This window comes from Micromys minutus (genome assembly GCF_963924665.1).
Source record: "Micromys minutus genome assembly, chromosome: 1".
NCBI classification, from domain to species: domain Eukaryota; kingdom Metazoa; phylum Chordata; class Mammalia; order Rodentia; family Muridae; genus Micromys; species Micromys minutus.
The window spans coordinates 83,828,411-83,846,594 of NC_137969.1; the positions used below are offsets into that span (position 1 = coordinate 83,828,411).

Below are 18,184 nucleotides of genomic sequence, written 5' to 3' on the forward strand. Positions count from 1 at the left end.
GGAGAACTCAGTGTTAATATATAAAATTTTATTGAGCATTTCTTGTACATTGAATTAGTCACTGTTGTTCATAAGGATTTTATGGTATGGGGCTGTTAGTTTGGTGATGTAATTGAGAAGACCAGCACACATGAGTGCCCCCCCCAAAGCCTAAATAAATAAAAGTAACTCAGTGTTAAGGTTAAGAGCACTTACTGCTGCTCTTGCAGAGGACTCAGATTGACCTTTGTGGCAGCTCACAACAGCCTGTAACTCCAGTTCCTGAGGATTCATCTCCCTCTTTCTGGCTTCCTGAGAGCTCCTGCGTACATGTGTTACACACAAGCTTACAAAGGCAAACATGCATACACATTAAATAAATAAATATTTCTTATAAAGAAAAACTGTAAAAGACCGACTTTTCATGTAGCATACATATTCTAATAGTTTTAACCCAAATTACCTTATTTTCTCCCACTCTAGCTAGTTAACTACTTAGTTTCCTCACTATTGTTTCCTACTCCTGGTTCTTAAAGGCTGTGACATAAATGGAAGGAGTAAAGCTGAGCTGACTCATCTTGTCAATTTTTTATAGGCATTTACCCCAGAGTGAGATTCAACCACAAAATTAGGAAGAGAGTTGGGATGTTCGGTTCCATTTCATGATCTGTCACAGTTCACTGGGTGTTACATTAGTCCTCCTCAGAATGCAGCAGCACCATGACCAGCAGTGCTGGAGACCAACCCTTGCTTTAAAATCAGAACCTTCCAAGCCTTGATCACCCAAGTTTTTAGTGTGCTTTTCAAGCTGAGATCTTCTTCCTTTGTATGTTCTTAGGCACACCATTAGTTCAGAACTAAGGAGCTTTAGATAATGAAGTTATCCCTAACAAATGACAGGGGAAGTACGTTTAATCAGATAATATCTCATTAAACTTTGAAAGCAGGACGCTTACTGGGTAGCTGCCTTAAGTAACAGGTTCTTAATAGTGAGATATTAGTTCAGTAGTTACCTTATCTCAAACTGCTGTTGAATAGAAAGTCCTAGTCGAGCAGCTTCTGTGCACCCTAACTGTGCTAAAGTAATGTGATTGTAAAACAAAAGCCCACTCATCTCCTTTAAATATTGATAATCTTTGAGATTCAGTGCTACACTTTTTTACTTTATAGCAGACAATTAAACCCAATGTTTCTATTTCTCTTAATCAGTACAGAAACAGTCCACTGCACTTTGTCTTCCACATCTGGCAGGTAGAGAACTACACATGTGTTTTTGTATAAACTACTTGAAATGTATAAAGTGTTCTCACTATTTTTCTTATGACCTTTTTTTATGACAGGGTCTCTTTATTTAATCCTTGCTGTCTTAGAACTCAGTATCTAGACAAGGCCATCCTCGAATCCACAGAGATGCCTGCCTCTGCCTCCCCAATGCTGGTATTAGAAGCATATGTTACCATGTCCAACTATAACATTTTATATGAATAGTTTTTTTCTTGTGTATTCTTTAGGCCAGAGTTCCCAAAGTATGATGTTTAAAAATGAATTAAGTTTACAGAGATATTTACATAGTCATATAATCGATACATTTGAAAAATCTAACCATTAATATCTGAATATATAACATAATATAGTATTAAATTCACGGGTCTACTGACATTGCCTAGCATAAGACTAACTGTGAAAGGTTACATTTAAAGGAAATAAATGTTAGGTAAATAGAGCAAACACTGACACAAATAAGGTTTATGAATTTTAAGTACAAAGTGCTGAAGATTAAGACTAAAACATGCAACTGTAAAAGGTGACTTTAGAGAGGGAGTTTCTACAGTCATACTTAGATAAACTTCATCCTTCCTCAGGAGTAAAGCCATTCTTACTGAGCCAGGCTCCTCAGACCTTTAAGACAGCCTGTATTCGTCCTGTGTGTATTTAGAAAGTCTCTTGCAATGCATCTCTAGTCTCTCTGCAGACAGGTTTTTCTTCTCACCTTCTAACCTCACAGTCATCAAAATCCCCTTGTGAGTTTAACCGAGTTCTAGAGTGTTATGAAGATTCTTACAGTCTATAGCTAGGCATGGGGGGAGAAATTCTCTTCAGTTATGAAATTTGAAGTTGTTCTTCAAAATATAAACCCATTTTAATTATTAAAAAGCTAGCAAAACATACCTATTTTTCTCATTCCCACTAATACACACATACACATGCCTTCCTCCCCGTATTCCCTCACCCTCACACGTGCACGTGTAATGTGTACATTTGTCTCCTGTCTCTGGCAACCTAGAAACTAACACTCAAGTTACCAAAGATCTTTTACATGTAGTGTAAAATCCTCAAAACTCCCTGTGAGATAATCAGGTAGGAAATGAGGATGGTGCTGGTGGTGACAGTTTCATTCAGTAGATGAGAAATAGAATGTAAGAGTTTAAGTACAGAGTTTTTTAAATGCTAAGTGGCAGAGTTGTTTCGAAAGACCAGAATTTTCTAACACTGTCTGTATTGAGAGAGGATCATTTATCTTGCTATCCTTACCAGACAGAAACATGCTTTAGAGGCATAAACTATTAGAGGAATTCGTAGTTTGATCTTGGATTCTTAGATAGTGCTAAGGACATAGTTTAGTGGTAGGATATTGGTATAGAGCATATACAAAGCTCTAGGTTCCATATCTAACACAGCTAAGTAAAACACAGACTCTTGAATGGTCCTAACACACCAGGAAGTCCGTGTTCTAGAAAAGTAATAAATATCCCTCTTCTCTTTCTCTAAATGGTTAATACAAAAGCTCAGTGTTGGCGTGTATCTCAGTATTCTGATGTGTACATCCGTGAGCTTGCTCAGCATCAGCCAGTTCTCTAGTGGCTATCTGGGTCAACAGACAGCCCATCACCCGGACATGCAGCTTGTCTTTTTGTCTGTTCTGTCATCATAAATGCAGCTGGTGAACTTCATTTGGCTGATCAACTTAGTAATGTTAAGGCTTTCTTTATTAGAAGAAAAAAAGAATGGTTCTTAGAAGTTATATATGTGAATTCAGAATGGTTTGTCTTTATACAAATGCGTATTCTCTGTCCCAGCATTGATAGACTGTTATCTAAAACTGAAAGCATTCATTAAGAGTGATCACAGTTGTGTAATTGTCTTTATGAAGCATAACTAATGTTTTAGAAAATGGTAATAAAAATCTCTGACATAGGTTCAATCCCCTGTGGACTCTGCCACAATGTCCCCAGTAGAAAGGACAGCAGCCTGGGTTCTGAACAATGGACAGTATGAAGAGGATGTGGAAGAAACTGAACAAAATCAAGATGAAGCCAAGCATGCTGAAAAGGTAGAACCTAGTTCGTCTTTGATAACAACTGATATAGGTGATTTTAAAAGAGAATTAATTACTTTTGACACCCCTCTGCCCTAGTACTCATTGTGAGCCAGGCTGTCTGTCTGCTTCTCGTGTTAGCCGCGATCCATCTGTAGCTCATAGGCCAGTGGTGTCTCCATCATGCTGAAAATTTTTTATGCAGACAATTTTTAATGCAGATTGCTTTAATTTAAGAGGCTCTCTGATGCTTGTTTCTGATCATTTTAGATGAATGTTAACTATTTCTATAAAATTGGGTCTTCAAGTTCACAATTACTTTAGGACTAGACAATCCATATCTTGGGAACAATCAATTTATATTTTAGTTTTATTGGGGATTTTATATTTTGTGAATAAAGACTACTTAGCAGTACAGATAATTAAATGATATCTGTTGTTTGGGAGATTTCATATAGTATTTTGGAGGGCATGTGGCTGGGTGGGTGGGTTGGTTGGTTTTCTGAGACAGAATCTTATGCATAACACCATACTGGCCTCAAATTCACAATCTTCTGGCCTCTACCCCTGGAGCTAAAGGTACTGTTCTAAAGAATATCTGGGGGGAAAATTAAGCAATAACCTTAACATTTAATTGACCATCAGAAATTAACCCTTTTTGTTAGAAAATCATTAACTGTGCCTGATAATGCAGCTCAACCTTTCGGAGCTGTCCTAGGGCTTTGGCTTCGGCTTTCTACATTAGCCAGCAAAATTCAGAGCAGAGAAGTGGATAAGCGGTGGCTAGTTGTCGTTTCGCCAGTTAATGAGACTGTATTGTAAGCTGTGTTTATAAACGCATACATATGCATCCTCAGTTCACTAATGAGCAACCCATCCAGATGAAGGTCATGATTTCCACCTTGCCTGAGCAGTTTGACTTCAGTCACACTAACAACCCCATCCACAGGAGCTAGTTCATGAAGACCCGAGTAACCAGCTGAGTCACAGAATTTGTAGAAAGCTAGAGAGAACATGTATGGATCCCAGCGGGTGGTACCAGGTCAGGCTAATGAAGCAACATCATGGAATTAGGGCAAGAGACAAGATCAATTCCTCTTTGAGAAGAGGCAGGCCCTTTGTCAGTGCTTATGACCTGAATATTTCACACCCTTATAACTAAGGGAAAAGCAGTAATGGCCTATTCTGTCATGAAATTATATTAACTGATTTAATAGCTTAACAGAAATGTTGCTTTACTTTGCGTTGTCTATAGGGTAAATTCTTTTTTTTTTTTAACTTTATTTTAAAAAAAACAAAGATAAAAGAAAAAATTTTAAACATTTTTGCATAAATGTATACAAATACAATTGTGTCAGTGCTTGGCTTTTTTTTTTTAAGGTTTGATACTCTGCATTAAGGTCTTACTAGTTACAATGAGCAAAGAGTACATGTAAAACAGGATGTAACCCGGAATTAGTCAACGTTTTCTTGGTGTGTAAGGATTGAGCATGACTTTTTTTGTTGTTTTCTTTTCTTTTCTTTTTTTCTTGAACTTCACACAGTCTGTGAGTTGTTTCTGGAGCAGTGCGAGCCTCTGGGGTTAGCATCCCACTATCAGTGACTGCATATTATGTCTGTTCTTTTGTGACTGGGTTATCTCACTCAGGATGATATTCTCTAGATGCAACCATTTTCTTAAGAATTTCGTTAAGTCATTGTTTCTGATAGCTGAGTAGTACTCCATTGTGTAAATGTACCACAATTTTTGTATCCATTCATCTACTGAAGGACATCTGGGTTCTTTCCAGCTTCTGGCTATTATAAATAGAGCTGCTATGAACATTGTGGTACATGTGTCTTTGTTGTATATTGGAGTGTCTCTGGGGTATATGCCCAGAAGTGGAATAACTGGGTCTTCAGGTAGTACTATGTCCAATTTTCTGAGGAGTCGCCAGACTGATTTCCAGAGTGGTTGTACCAGTTTACATCCCTACCAACAGTGGAGAAGTGTTCCTCTTTCTCCGCAACCTCGCCAGCATCTGCTGTCATCTGAGTTTTGGATCTTGGCCAGTCTGACTGGTGTGAGGTGGAATCTCAGGGTTGTTTTGATTTCCATTTCCCTGATGACTAGGGATGTCGAGCACTTCTGGCAGCCAACAGAATGGGAAAAGATCTTTACCAACTCCACATCAGATAGAGGCCTAATATCCATGGTATACAAAGTACTCAAAAAGCTAGACACCAGAGAATCAAACAACCCTATTAAAAAATGCGGTACAGAGCTAAACAAAACGTTCTCAATTGTGGAATATCAAATGGCTGAGAAACATCTATAGGGTAAGTTCTAATGGAGTAAAGATGTCTAATGAGCCCCAATGTCAGAGACTCTGCAGTACAGGTGACAACATGTAAGCCTTTCTCTTCTGGACAGCTAGCTTTAGCTTAAGTCATTGAGTTGGGGCTTCTAACTCTTGAGTCATTTTCTTTTTCTCCCTTCCATTCGATACAGATTGGGTGTGGCTTGCCACAAATGGTGGTTTAGTGTGAAGAAAAGTGCATAAATCTGTAGAATTCACAATGACAAGATTTAAAATGTAATTTTAGACATGACAGTGCTTCCTTGCCATGTCATCTGTCAACTATAAATAGCCCGGGTAGTAGAGGGCATGGAAGGTCATGGAGCATCTACCATGTCACCTGAGGTTCTCTGGCTAGTAACTTGCAAAGCCGACACCATTCCTGTCATTCATGCATTTCCCTTTCTGCCAGTATGAACAGGAAATCAGCAAACTGAAGGAGCGCCTTCGAGTGTCCAGCCGGCGGCTGGAGGAGTATGAGCGCCGGCTGCTGGTGCAGGAGCAGCAGATGCAGAAGCTGCTGCAGGAGTACAGGGCACGGCTGGAGGACAGCGAGGAGCGGCTGCGCAGACAGCAGGAGGAGAAGGACAGCCAGATGAAAAGCATCATCAGCAGGTGAGAAGTCAGCCTGCTGCCTCTCGTTGCTCTAGTTAGGTACAGAGGTGGGGAAATGATCCAAATAATTTCAAAAGAATACTTGCAAAAGTTTTCAACCATGTCTATAAATATATTTTGTAGTACTCAGTACAAATGTGATGACTGTGCCTCTCAGGTATTAAACCAGATGAGATCTGGTATACTTCCTATGAGGATAAAGTAGGGTCCTTTATCTTTAACCGTAACAGTATTAGAGGGGGGAAGGGGGGCTGGGAATTTACTTTGAAGTTTTAGATGAAGATTGCGTTTTCAAAATCTATACTAAGATTTAATTAACTGTTTTCCCAAGACAAATCCAGGAACAAAGAAGTTTCCCTGGGTGTCTGTAGGGCCAGATGACCAGAAAGTGCTATAAATGCCCAAAAAAAAGGAAAGTAAACAAGAAATGCATTTAACTGCATTTGCAGCGCACTTGCTATGGGCTAAGCACTTTTCTAATCACTTTGTAAATAGTACTTTCTCTTCATCTGGTCTCTGAACAGATAGGAAAATTGTCAACACTTGTGTGCCCAAGGTAGCATGGCCAGTGGAGACCTAGGATTTGAGCCAGGCATCAGACTTCAGACTCATAACCACTGGCTTTGATATCTCCACGTGCTGTGGAAAGGGTTGCTGTTCGAGCAGCCTGGAAATAGTGACCTCATACCGAGAGCCATGGGACTAGAACCAAGGAATTCTGCATAAGTGAACTGAAATGTGAGGAGGAAATGAGAAATGAGGTCTATTGAAATGCCCTGTAGGAAACCTTGTGATCAAGGGAGGAGGAAGTCAGGCCGGTAACTACAGTATACCTCGAGAGGAAGAATAGGTGGTTTGCAGCCAGGCATGGTGGTGCTTACCTGAACTAACCTCAACATTCAGGAGATAGAGAAGTACCAGGAATTTAAAGCCAGTATCAGGTCTAAGCAATATGAGATACTCTCTCAATAATAAATACATAACTTTAGAAGTAGATAGTAGATTTTTCTCTTTTGTTGGTTTTGTTCATCTGCTATTTTAAGATGTTTGCTAAGGAAGTGATATAATAGGAAGAAGATGATAACTCTTCTCAAGAAAATGTAATATTATGGACCCACCCACAGGTAAAAGATTCAATTTAGGATGTCTTCTTTCAAGGGCAGATTGGAAAAGGAGAAGAAAGAAACGGTTATTACAGTAAGAGGTCTTCTGTTGGGAAATACATGTTTTAAGTTTCTCATTCTCTGCATTGCCTTGCCCCGTCTCTGAAAAGATTAATACCTTCTTTCTTCCACATTCTAGGCTAATGGCTGTGGAAGAGGAATTAAAGAAGGATCATGCTGAGATGCAAGCAGTCATTGATGCAAAGCAGAAAGTAATTGATGCACAGGTAAGCAGACCCTGAGCTTAAGACATTTGTCTTAATAGCTTTTGCTTCTTTGAGTTTCCATCCTTGCAAATGGCAAATTAGTAGAAAATAAGATACTAGGAGTTTCTTGGCATTATCTTTTGAATATCAAATGAGTTTCCATTGACCTCCATATTGATATAGCACTAATATTAGTGTGTAAAGTACTATATGCTTAGGGTAGTTATTTGACAAGTCTTAGTGAACACATGGTGAAGTTGGCTTCCTTCCTTGGGGAAAGGAGGGCATTCTCTAAGAAGGTACTGTAGAAAAGTGCACTGCATGTATCTGGGTTGTGACCTCCACTAACCATTGCTTGGCTGTGTTCTGCACGGTCTTGTCATGTCCACTGCCATCAACACCTATTCTCAGCGAGAGAACTGTAGAGGAAAGATAAGGTTGTAGAAGACAGTTTTCCTTTTGGTTTAGAGTTTGGCATTGTTGCTTGGAATGTGCTTGGCTCCCCTTCTTTGTTGTTGCTATGCTTAGAGAGCCTCTAGATAAAGATTGATCAAATTAGAACCCAGGTTTATGTTGATGATAGTTTACACCTAGTAGTATGATGGTCTGAAGACCCAGCCCTTCACAAGAACACACACCAGTGATCAGAGCAAAATCTAGGATGTGTGAAATGTTTCCAATTCCTTATTGCTTTATCACTGTAGAATATGATTTCTTTCTTATATGGAAATAAGTTGCAAAAGGCAATTATTTGATAGTGGTCCATCTAAGCACATTGAGTGTGTCACCTCTCTGGAATGCCGGGCTTGCATTCCTCATGTTTGTGCTGTGGGATAATAATGAGCATTCTACTTCTTAGTATCTGTGAGAGCCCCAGTATTCTCACACACGCACCTCAACAAGCAAGTTTCCTTATGAGCTCAATGTAAGATAGGACTTATAGGCATAGCCATGGGAAGGATGCTTCATCTGTCTTGGAGCACACTAGGCTTAGAAGCTAATTGTGAGTTGTGATGCTTTCTTACATACGTAGCTCCTAAAATATTTTAGATTCAAATTCTGGATATTTTGACCTCTTCTGAGCCAGAAAAAAAAATGCTATAATTACTTTACTTGCCCTTCTTACTCTTTTATTCTTTCTAGGTAAAGTTACTTCCAACTTAAGTTAGGGAAGAATAGTAGAAACAAGGCCATCTTGCTATATTATCATATATATTTTTTAAAAATGCTCCTTAAGCTTAAGAGAAACAGTATAGGTAAGATCATTTCCTCAAGAAAACTAGTGCTAAAAAGTTCCCCCTTTGGATTCTCAGTATGACAGTGTGAAGCAGTGTGAGCCTCATTAGTAATCACACAGATCTTAGTGCTGAAATAGAACATTTCAGCCAGTGTAATGCAGTCAGTCTTAAGCAGAGGGAACTTGTATGCTAGCTGACAGGACAACCTCACCACTAGTTTCTAGGGAGTTTCTACCCCACCTGTCCTCAGTTTTGATCTATGTATAAAACAGAAGTTGAGGTCAATAAAGGTGAAATCCAGGAAGGGGATTTGATTAACCAGGAGGCAAAAGCTCTCAGAGATAGAAACAATGGTATCCTCAGAGTTCAGTCAGTCATATCTATGGTCTGGCCGATGGCAGTTTGGTTTTCAGATGACTTGGTTCTATGGACTATTTCCATTGAACCAAGGCACTTTCTATAATCCATTGATCTCAGTGACTACGCAACTATGAAGACCACTCTTAACTAATGGGTCAGAACATTCTGGATTTGGTTAAATGTGATTTGCTTCCCACTAAAGCATAGACTTTATTATAGTATAAATCCCTCTATGAATGCTAGCTATATATAGATCCATAAAGAATACTCAAACTGGACCACATTTGAAAACTACTGCACAAACTATAAATACCAAGGCAGTTCAAAATATAATAGTGTCTTAAAAGGGAGCATTCTCAATCCAAGTTGTTGGCTTACTGGTACAAAGAATCATAGAACAGCAAGACTCTACATACTTAGTTATTCATTGTAATGAGTAGCTTATCAGATTCTTTTCTGTAAGAACAAACCTTACCCCTTAAGTGATTTTTGGAGCAGAGTAGGGGGCAATTCATAATTTTATATCCCAGGCCTGTGTCTTAGTGCCAGTAATAGTAAAAAAAAAAATACTTATAATTTACCAGAACACTAACATCCCAGGTACCCCAGGAGTGGTTTTCGTCTCTCTCATCAGCCCCTGCTCCCTCTCCTCAAGTCAGTTCATGCTGCAAAGCACAGGCCCACAGCAGTCCCTTTAACAGAACTGCAGACGGATGAGTGGAGAATCAGCAGCCCTGAGCCTCACAGCTCAGACCTGGGTCACAGTGATGGCACCAAAGACTCTTTATATATATGAAGTGGCACCTCTCACCCATGTGACTAGATGAAGAGCAGAGAGGGGCTTCTTCCTCTGAGAAAGCAGCTGCCTAGTTACTATTGCAAGTGATATCTCCACTGTGTTAAATTACAGGTCATAAATGGAAATGAGATTATTCAAACAGGCAAGTAAACCCTGTCCGTCCTCTAGCTGAGCAGTTCCCAGCCCTGGCCAGTGCACTGGCCTCCTACACATTCCAGCTCTGGCACTCCGGTGTTCAGTCCTTCCTGTCAGGAATGTTAGATTGTTCTGTGTTCTAATCCAGGCAGAACCAAATCTCATAGCAACTTGGGCCAACTGAGCCTTAGTTTCCTGTTTGAGGTTGGTTTTGGTTGAAGGGGGATTATTTTTTATTTCATTAATTTCTGGTTCATTTTGAAAGCTGGCAGTGGAGAAAACTACCAGGGGAGTTTCTCTGCTTAGAAACTTTCAGATTGTTTGGTATCAGTTCTTTGCAGGAAATATATAATTGCAGTTCTTCTCAGTCTCTCTTCTGACCCTTTACAACTAAACTTGGTTTTTAAAGTTGCTGGGGGACTTTTTTGTTTTGTTTTTGTGAATGCTTGATTTTTTTTAATGAACCCCCAAAACAGTGCTTTCCTTAATATTGGGACCTTATCATCTGTCCCAATACTGAAATAACTTTCCTTGCCTATTCTAAAAAGTTACCAGTTATGGTACAACTTTTTATTTATATAATACACAAGGGATTTGATACTGACAAAATGAAACAAATATTTATTTAAAAATTTAAATACCATTTATTCCACTTTGAGGTGATTATGCAATATGAAGAGAGCATTATATTTGGAATCTATCTCTTATTTTTTAGCCTGCCCTCACTTACTAACTTTTAAAAGACCTGTATTTGTTCTCCCAGTAAATTCCACTAGCTATAATTTTTAAGTAATTACCATTTTCAAAAGCATAACAAATCTTTGCGTTTCTCCTGTTGATAAAACAAGTCATATTTGGGTTTTTGGTTTGGGGTTTTTTTCCTTTGTTTGTTTGTTTTTTCTTTTTGGGTTTTTGATTGGGGGCGTTGTTTTGGTTTGGTTTGTTTCTAGACAAGTTTTTTTGGTTTGGGTTTGGTTTTTTGTTTTTGTTTTGTTTCTTGTGTAGCCCTGGCTGTTCTGGAACTCAGTCTATAGACCAGGCTGGCTCCAAACTCAGAGAGATCCACCTGCCTCTGCTTCCTGAGTGCTGAGATTAAAGGTGTGTGTAAACACATTCTATAGAAAGTGGATAGTTAATAATAGTGATTCTGTATGACTTAACCACCTAAGTTTTGCACCAGAGAATGGGGATTGTTTTAAGGAACAGTAATGGCAATAGTTGGGTTGCTTTTGTTTTTTTCATACATTTAAACTGAGGTCACCAACCCCTACTGCCATAAAGACAACTTCCTATTTGCAACAAATGGATAGATAAAGGCAAGCATTGCTTGATGCTGTAGTCACCTATGGCTTTACCCAGACTCCCTCACCACTCCCGCCACCCCAGGCCCCTGAGCATCACCAGGCTTGCTCTTGGAATCTGTGTCCCAGTAGCTGTGAAGCTTCTGCTTTCAGCGCAGGAGCAGCAGCAAGCTAACCATGACTAAACCTTGTCACATGTCTTCCTGTGTAAATTCATAGACTTCTAGAAAAGAGAGCTTCTTTGGTCCTAGGGTTGATCCTTGTGGGCTATTTCCTTTTCAGTTCATAAGGATATGACAAGATTGTGTTTCTCTGACTTTATTTTCTGAAAAATAAATAATCTATATTTGTTAGGAAAGTCCTAGGATGTAGAGATCAAAGTCTAATTTTTGTGAGCCTGATAATATTTTATCCTACTGTAAAACATTGGGGGGTTGGGGAAGGAGTCCATTCAGCTCCTCTCTCTGGTGGATATGTGAAAATTCAACAACCCATAGTTCCAAATATTATCTCTAAAGCATTGTTTTACTTTATTTTAAAATTCAAGAGTAAAATGAAAGCATGTCCATTACTGGGCAGTTTTCCTGGAGTAACTGAGCTGGAATGGGTCTAGGAGCCTGTGTTCTCTGTCTGTTCTCATGTGTCATGTTTATAGCATCCCTTCCAGCCACATCTCCCTCCCCATATTCAAACAACTCCTTGGTCTAAGCTTCTGGCTGCTCTTACTTCTTGCTCTTGCATCCTCACCTTGTTGGTGACTCTAGACTGCCACCATGTATTGTTTTAATTTTGAGCACAATGTGAATTCTTTCCGGATGTGACTGTTCTGACTTCTTTGGGAGATGAATCCATGGATCACGTGCACTTCTCTTCTGGGAAATGAAACCTCTGGTGCTTCTTTCTTTGCCACCTAATTTCCATGTTTCAGTTATGACAAAAGCACTTACTACATACATAAGGCAGCTTGACTCATGGTGTCATTTTCACAGACAGCCTAGTAATGCCATGGAGTATTGTTAGTAAGAAGTCCTATTATGCAGAAATGAATAACAGAGATTAAAGGGAGAGGGCACTGAGCCTAACCAATGTGCAGAAAGAGGCAGAGACGTTCCATTTGTTTGGGGAGCACCATGTGTACCATGCTATGAGAGGAAGTACTGGACTGTTCATTCAGTAAAGAGTGGCTTTCTCCATGCAGCCTGAATAAAGATATGATTGGTGTGTTGTAGGAAAAGCGGATCGTGTCCCTGGATTCAGCCAACACGAGACTGATGAGCGCACTGACACAAGTGAAGGAGCGGTACAGCATGCAGGTCCGCAATGGCATCTCTCCCACCAACCCCACCAAGCTTTCCATCACGGAGAATGGTGAATTCAAAAATAGCAACTGCTGATGGCCTTTGTGACACAGACTGTGGGAGGCGGCAGAAGGAAGTTGCCCAGCTCTCCTAGCCCCAACTCTTTAACCGTCCAGGTTTACAGAATGTTGCTTCAAATGGCAATGTGGTGAGAAACTCTTAAATGAAGAAAGGAACCTTGTCTTTCAGGGCTTACAGCAAAGACTTCAAGTTCGATGCTTTTCCCCAGTGTCTCTATGTACATAGGGAACTTAGTTTTGGGCCATGTACAGAAATACCACTGTAATATACCAAAAGGAAGTTAATAATGTAGATTACCTTTTTAATTATTACTATTTTATTATTGTTTTTCTCTTATTGAAAGCACTGCAGTTGTTAGTGGAGGAAAAGTAGGAACCAAGTGTGAGTGAGAAATGGGCCTATTAGTTCAGTAGGTAGAGGCTATGTATTGGGTAGGAGCACACGGAGTGCAATAGGACCTTGTCAGAATGGGTTTTTCAGGGATTCATCTGCCAGTTTAAAAGCCCCACCCTAGTCCTTACCATTAGGAAAACTGCAAATACCAAGATCCATAAAAAGCAGTAATTTATGCCTCTGATCAACTAAGATGCTTCCGTCAGACTGTAGTCTGATTGGAGAGCCACTGTTTGAGAGGACACAGGTAAATGTGGTTGATTGTACCAAAACTAGACTAGGAATGATTCCTGTCAATGTTTATTTTGTTTTAGATGTGGGACTTTTTGATTTTACTCCAACTGTTTCTTTCACTGTTCTTTAGAGTTGACAGAACTATAAATACTGTGTCTCTATCCACTGCCTTCATGTCCACTTCTGGCTCCCCTCTCCATGCTGGGTGTGGGCAGCACCACCAGGGCTCACTCTCCCGGCGGATTGGCCATGCAAGTACACCACTCACAAGCCATTTTCTTCCTGTTTGCCAGTTTATTTTTCCTTAGGATAAAGGTTTTATCCACTATACTGGCAAATCTGTAGGCACGGTAAAGCCATCACCACTTTTAACATTTGAATTGCTTCCTCTTTCTATTTATCCTCTTCATAAAATTTGGGAAGCTATCTAAAACTGAGACATACCCCTTAAAATTGATGATTAATCTTGCTAGGAGAAAACCAAAGTGTGAGAACGGCACATTTTAATTGTTGCTCCACACTTGTGGTAGACTCAGCAAGAATGACCCAGCTTATCATTAATGGCATTAATAGAGGACAGAAAATCTGTGTTTTTCTCTAGAGTATGACATGTCATCTGGAATGCAGGCTTGATTACCAGAGATATAGAAAGTTAGCTGCAGGTTAAGCAAATATTATATATACATATATAAATATATACATATATTCACACATGTACATACAATGTGCACATCAAAAATGTTCATATCTTTTGTGCTGTCAGATATACAGAGATAAATGTTTAAAAGGATCTTGAATCTCTTTAAGCAAGATCTACACAGTTTTACTTTGGGAAAAAAAACATTTCTCAAATAAGTTTATGTTTTGTTTTGTTTTTTAAGTTATAAAATTTTAAGAATATTTTTAAGTAAAGGATGTGGGGGGGAGACATAATGGAGCCATATGCATGGAGTATGTGATTCTAAATAACAGAAAACGTCTAAGGAAATGAGAACATATGTAGTTCCCTCCTGTTTGAAGCCCAGGCTTAGATACCAAGACCTCCTTCCCAGCAAGTCCCAGGCATGCATTCCAAGTCTCACTTGTTCCCTATTGACCTTTGGCTGACCTTGTACTTCAGCCACCTCACCAGAGCCCTCAGCCTACAACCTGTGGGGGTGTCTCTTCATAACTCTTAACAACAGGAGCATCCCACTGTGCTTAGAACTTCAGGCTCCATGCCCAGTGACTTTACATCTTATCTCTTCCCTCCAAGCTGAGATCTTATTGTGGTTAAAATTACTTCCTAACAGAGAAGGTTATTGATTCTGCAGTAATGCCCTGTACTGAGTGAGGGGGATGTAAACATAGATCTTTTCATGTTTGTAGCCCAACAGTATCTCCTTCATTCTTCAAAACCCTTCAGCACTGCTGCACAGAACCTAGTCAAATCATTAGTCTTGGTGGCCCAAAGCACATAGTGTGGATAATGTCTTGCTTCGAGGCTAGGAAGGTCTTCAAGTGCAGGTTATAGATTACAGAGAGCTGGTCAAATCAGTGTATTGATGAATGCACTACAACTATTACATTGTAGGACCTTCTTAGAGAGCCTGCCACATTACAAGATTGAATGTCCAAAACATTTGGACATATTATGAGGTCCTGTAGTATTACCATAAATGGAGAGAAAAAGTAAAACAATAACAGTCATAAGAGTTACAGTCAAAAGTTCAGCCTTGTTGCCACATATTAAATCTTAGATTATCCTCTGAACATATTCATTTTTTTATCCTATCAGAAATATTCTGAACTGGGGTATAGCTCAGTTGGCAGAGTGCCAGCCTAGCATACCAGAGGCCCTAGGTTCAAACACCAGCATGGCATGACCTGGATGATGGCACACAGGCCTGTAATCCCAACACCCAGGGATAGGAGCAGCAGGATTAGTAGCTCCAGGTCATGCTCTGCCTTAGAAGTTTCCTGGACAATGTAAGCTACTTGAGACCCTGTCTCAAACTGATAACAAAATGTTTTTTGAGTGTTTCTTTAGAGAATGTTGCAATCCTGTAAAGTTTATTTTGGAATTTTTTGAGTATAGAAGAGGACATCAGCAGGCATTTTATATGGTATTTCTTTACCCTCAATAGGTCTCTTACCCTGAACAAGAATTGTTTTGCTTTGCTAGGAGGAAATGAATGATTTGTAATAAGCTGATGGGTCTTACAATTCCTGTGTCAACATATCACAGGATGGGTGAGACTAGAGCAGGCTTAGGTGGGATTTGGATTTGGCATTCAGTGCTTGTGAAGCTTTTATCCAAGTAATGTGGACTTGGATATTTGTTACCAAGGACAGTTTCATAGGACCAAGAAAGGGGCTTCTTGTTTCCCTCCTATGTTACTTGAAGCAAGAAGATTTCAGAACAGCAAAAAGTCACATTCCCATGAGACTAGCATTACTTCCGCATCTGTCACCTGTGTACTGCTTGGGTCTGGAGCAGTCTTTCTTGGAATGGAAAGTGAGGCCAGTATGCTATTGTAGCTTTTCTTGCTTTTTCACTTAATACCATGGGGTTGGACAGTAAAGGAAGCATGAGCATCTCTAAGATGAAGTGAATGTTGTGTGTATGCACTGGGGCTGAGCATGAGTTCATAAGCAGTCTACCAGTGGCTTTGATATGTGTTGGTGGCTCTGCAGAGCCCTGGCTCCCACTGTGTCCATAAGTACAGCCTTTTGGGAGCAGGGTTTTATTTAAAATTCAAGAGGACAGTGCCATCCAGTGGGTTTGCATTAATGTCTGCTCTGCTTCTATTCAGATTTAGTTCTGGTTCCTCAGGGTACAGTTCCTGAGGCCTGTTAAGGGATTGACTTGAGGGAAGCAGCCCTCCTCAGGAATACCCTAGTGTCAATAGACTGACCGAGCCCCAGGCTGGACCATAGAGTAGCCAAGTCACTGGCAAATTCAGCAACTCCTGAGCCCATCTCACAGCTTTACCTCATTCTCAGCAGCTTCGGGGGCTGTCTTCTGCTACAGACTAAGCAAGTTCAACACATTCTGTTCTATATCCTTTGACTTTTTCAAGTCAGTAATGAACTCTCCTGCTTGCCTCAGCAGTAAAAGTCATCCTCCTACCCCATACCTGGGATTTCTTTTTAAATTTATTATTTATTATTATTATTACTAATTTAAAGGACTTTTGGGGGGGGGGTTGGTTGGTTAGTTTGGTTGTTTTTGTTTTTTTTGTTTTTTTTTTTTTTTTTTGAAGCTGAATTTCTCTTCATAGCCCTGGCTGTTCTAGAACTGTTCTGTAGACCAGGATAGCCTTGAACTCAAGAGTTCCACCTGCCTCTGCCTCCAGAGTCTTGGGATTAAAAGTGTGTGCTACCACTGCCTGGCCATACATGTTTCTTAAAGCCAGTAATGTTTAAGCCCATTTTATGTTTGAACAATTGTTATCAGTTCTTCTAGAGCATTCTCCTATCACTGACCCATCTAAGAAAGCACTTGAGCTTTGAAAGGACAAGGATAGTGAAATTTGCATAAGAGAATAAAATTCTTTCAAAGATCCTGAGAAAGACATTTGATCCAGTGGACTTAGTTGCTCAGAAGTTCAAAGAAACAAGTGGAGTGGCATCCCCTGCTGCTCCTAGGATATATGTATATATCCTATGCATACATACATGCACACATACATACATACATGCACACATACATACATACATACATGCATGCATACATACATACGTGTGTGTGTGTGTGTGTGTGTGTGTGTATCCATGGGGGGGGTGAGGCAACTCCTGAGACAACACATAACATGCCTACAGAAATACCACTCTTAGGGCATCCCTTTAAAAAAATGTTAATCCACTTTATAAACTAGTAATTCCCAAACTTTCTTGAGGTTTTGGTTTTATTTTGTTGGTTTTTAGATTTTATAACATTTGATTCTCTTTGAAATGTACTATATGTGTTATATGTATATATAAGTTATAGTGACTTGAACTCTGTTTGGCATAGGTTGGGAACTATTGTTGGTAGCATAGAGCGTATAGAGCAGCCGCTGACTTGTCACCATCTGAGAGCAGGATACAGAAAGGAGTTTGGTTCCTCAGCAGTTAATGCCCAGGTGCTTGAGCAACAGCCCAGCCAGCCTCAATGAGTTCTGCAAGCCACCCAAGGAGAGGACAAGAGAACTTCGACCCCCTGTTTCAGCACACAGTTTTAATTTTGTACTCTGTCATTTTTTATCAAATGCCCTTATTATTCCCTAAAAAGTCTTGGAACTGAAAACCAGACTGAACTTCTGGTGCAGTGACATTTCCACAGCTGTGCTTTAAGGGGTTTTATTCTCTGTGTGTGGTGCAAGTATTTAAAAAGTATCAATTTCCACTTTACTAACAGTTTAATGCTAGTTAACTGAATGCCCACCATCCTACAGAAAAGCCACAGTAAGTGGTAAAGGGTGGGTTTGGCTGGTGCTTGATTACTTCTTAGCTGTATTCGATCAACTCAAGCAAGCAGCAGCATATTTACCTGGGTCGCACCTGAGAGGAACTTAGCTTCAAATTTGATTTTTGCTTTTCATCTCCAGGGCCTTAATAAGAGTGTGTTAATACACATGACTATTTTACAGATAATTCAAAATAATTTATTTTTTATTTGAAGAAAGTGAACTCCACCTTAAAAAAAATAAAACCCAAGATTTTATTTTATTTTTAAAGCCATATTTTTGTGCTTTGTAGCACTT

General features: G+C 39.7%; 1 protein-coding gene across 3 annotated transcripts in view; it reads left to right on the forward strand.

The window, feature by feature from the left end:
- The window catches only part of RASAL2 (RAS protein activator like 2), a gene marked incomplete at its 5' end in the record, with an annotated part of 265,930 nt that extends 251,839 nt beyond the window's left edge, over nucleotides 1-14,091 (forward strand). For all 3 annotated transcript variants that reach the window (XM_080920457.1, XM_080920458.1, XM_080920456.1), the window contains 4 exons: nucleotides 3,176-3,310; nucleotides 6,047-6,249; nucleotides 7,552-7,639; nucleotides 12,681-14,091. In XM_080920457.1, the coding sequence (XP_080776583.1) occupies nucleotides 3,176-3,310; nucleotides 6,047-6,249; nucleotides 7,552-7,639; nucleotides 12,681-12,845 (591 nt within the window). In that variant the 3' untranslated portion in view covers nucleotides 12,846-14,091. The remainder of the gene's footprint in view (nucleotides 1-3,175; nucleotides 3,311-6,046; nucleotides 6,250-7,551; nucleotides 7,640-12,680) is intronic.
- Between the last annotated feature and the right edge of the window lie 4,093 nt (nucleotides 14,092-18,184).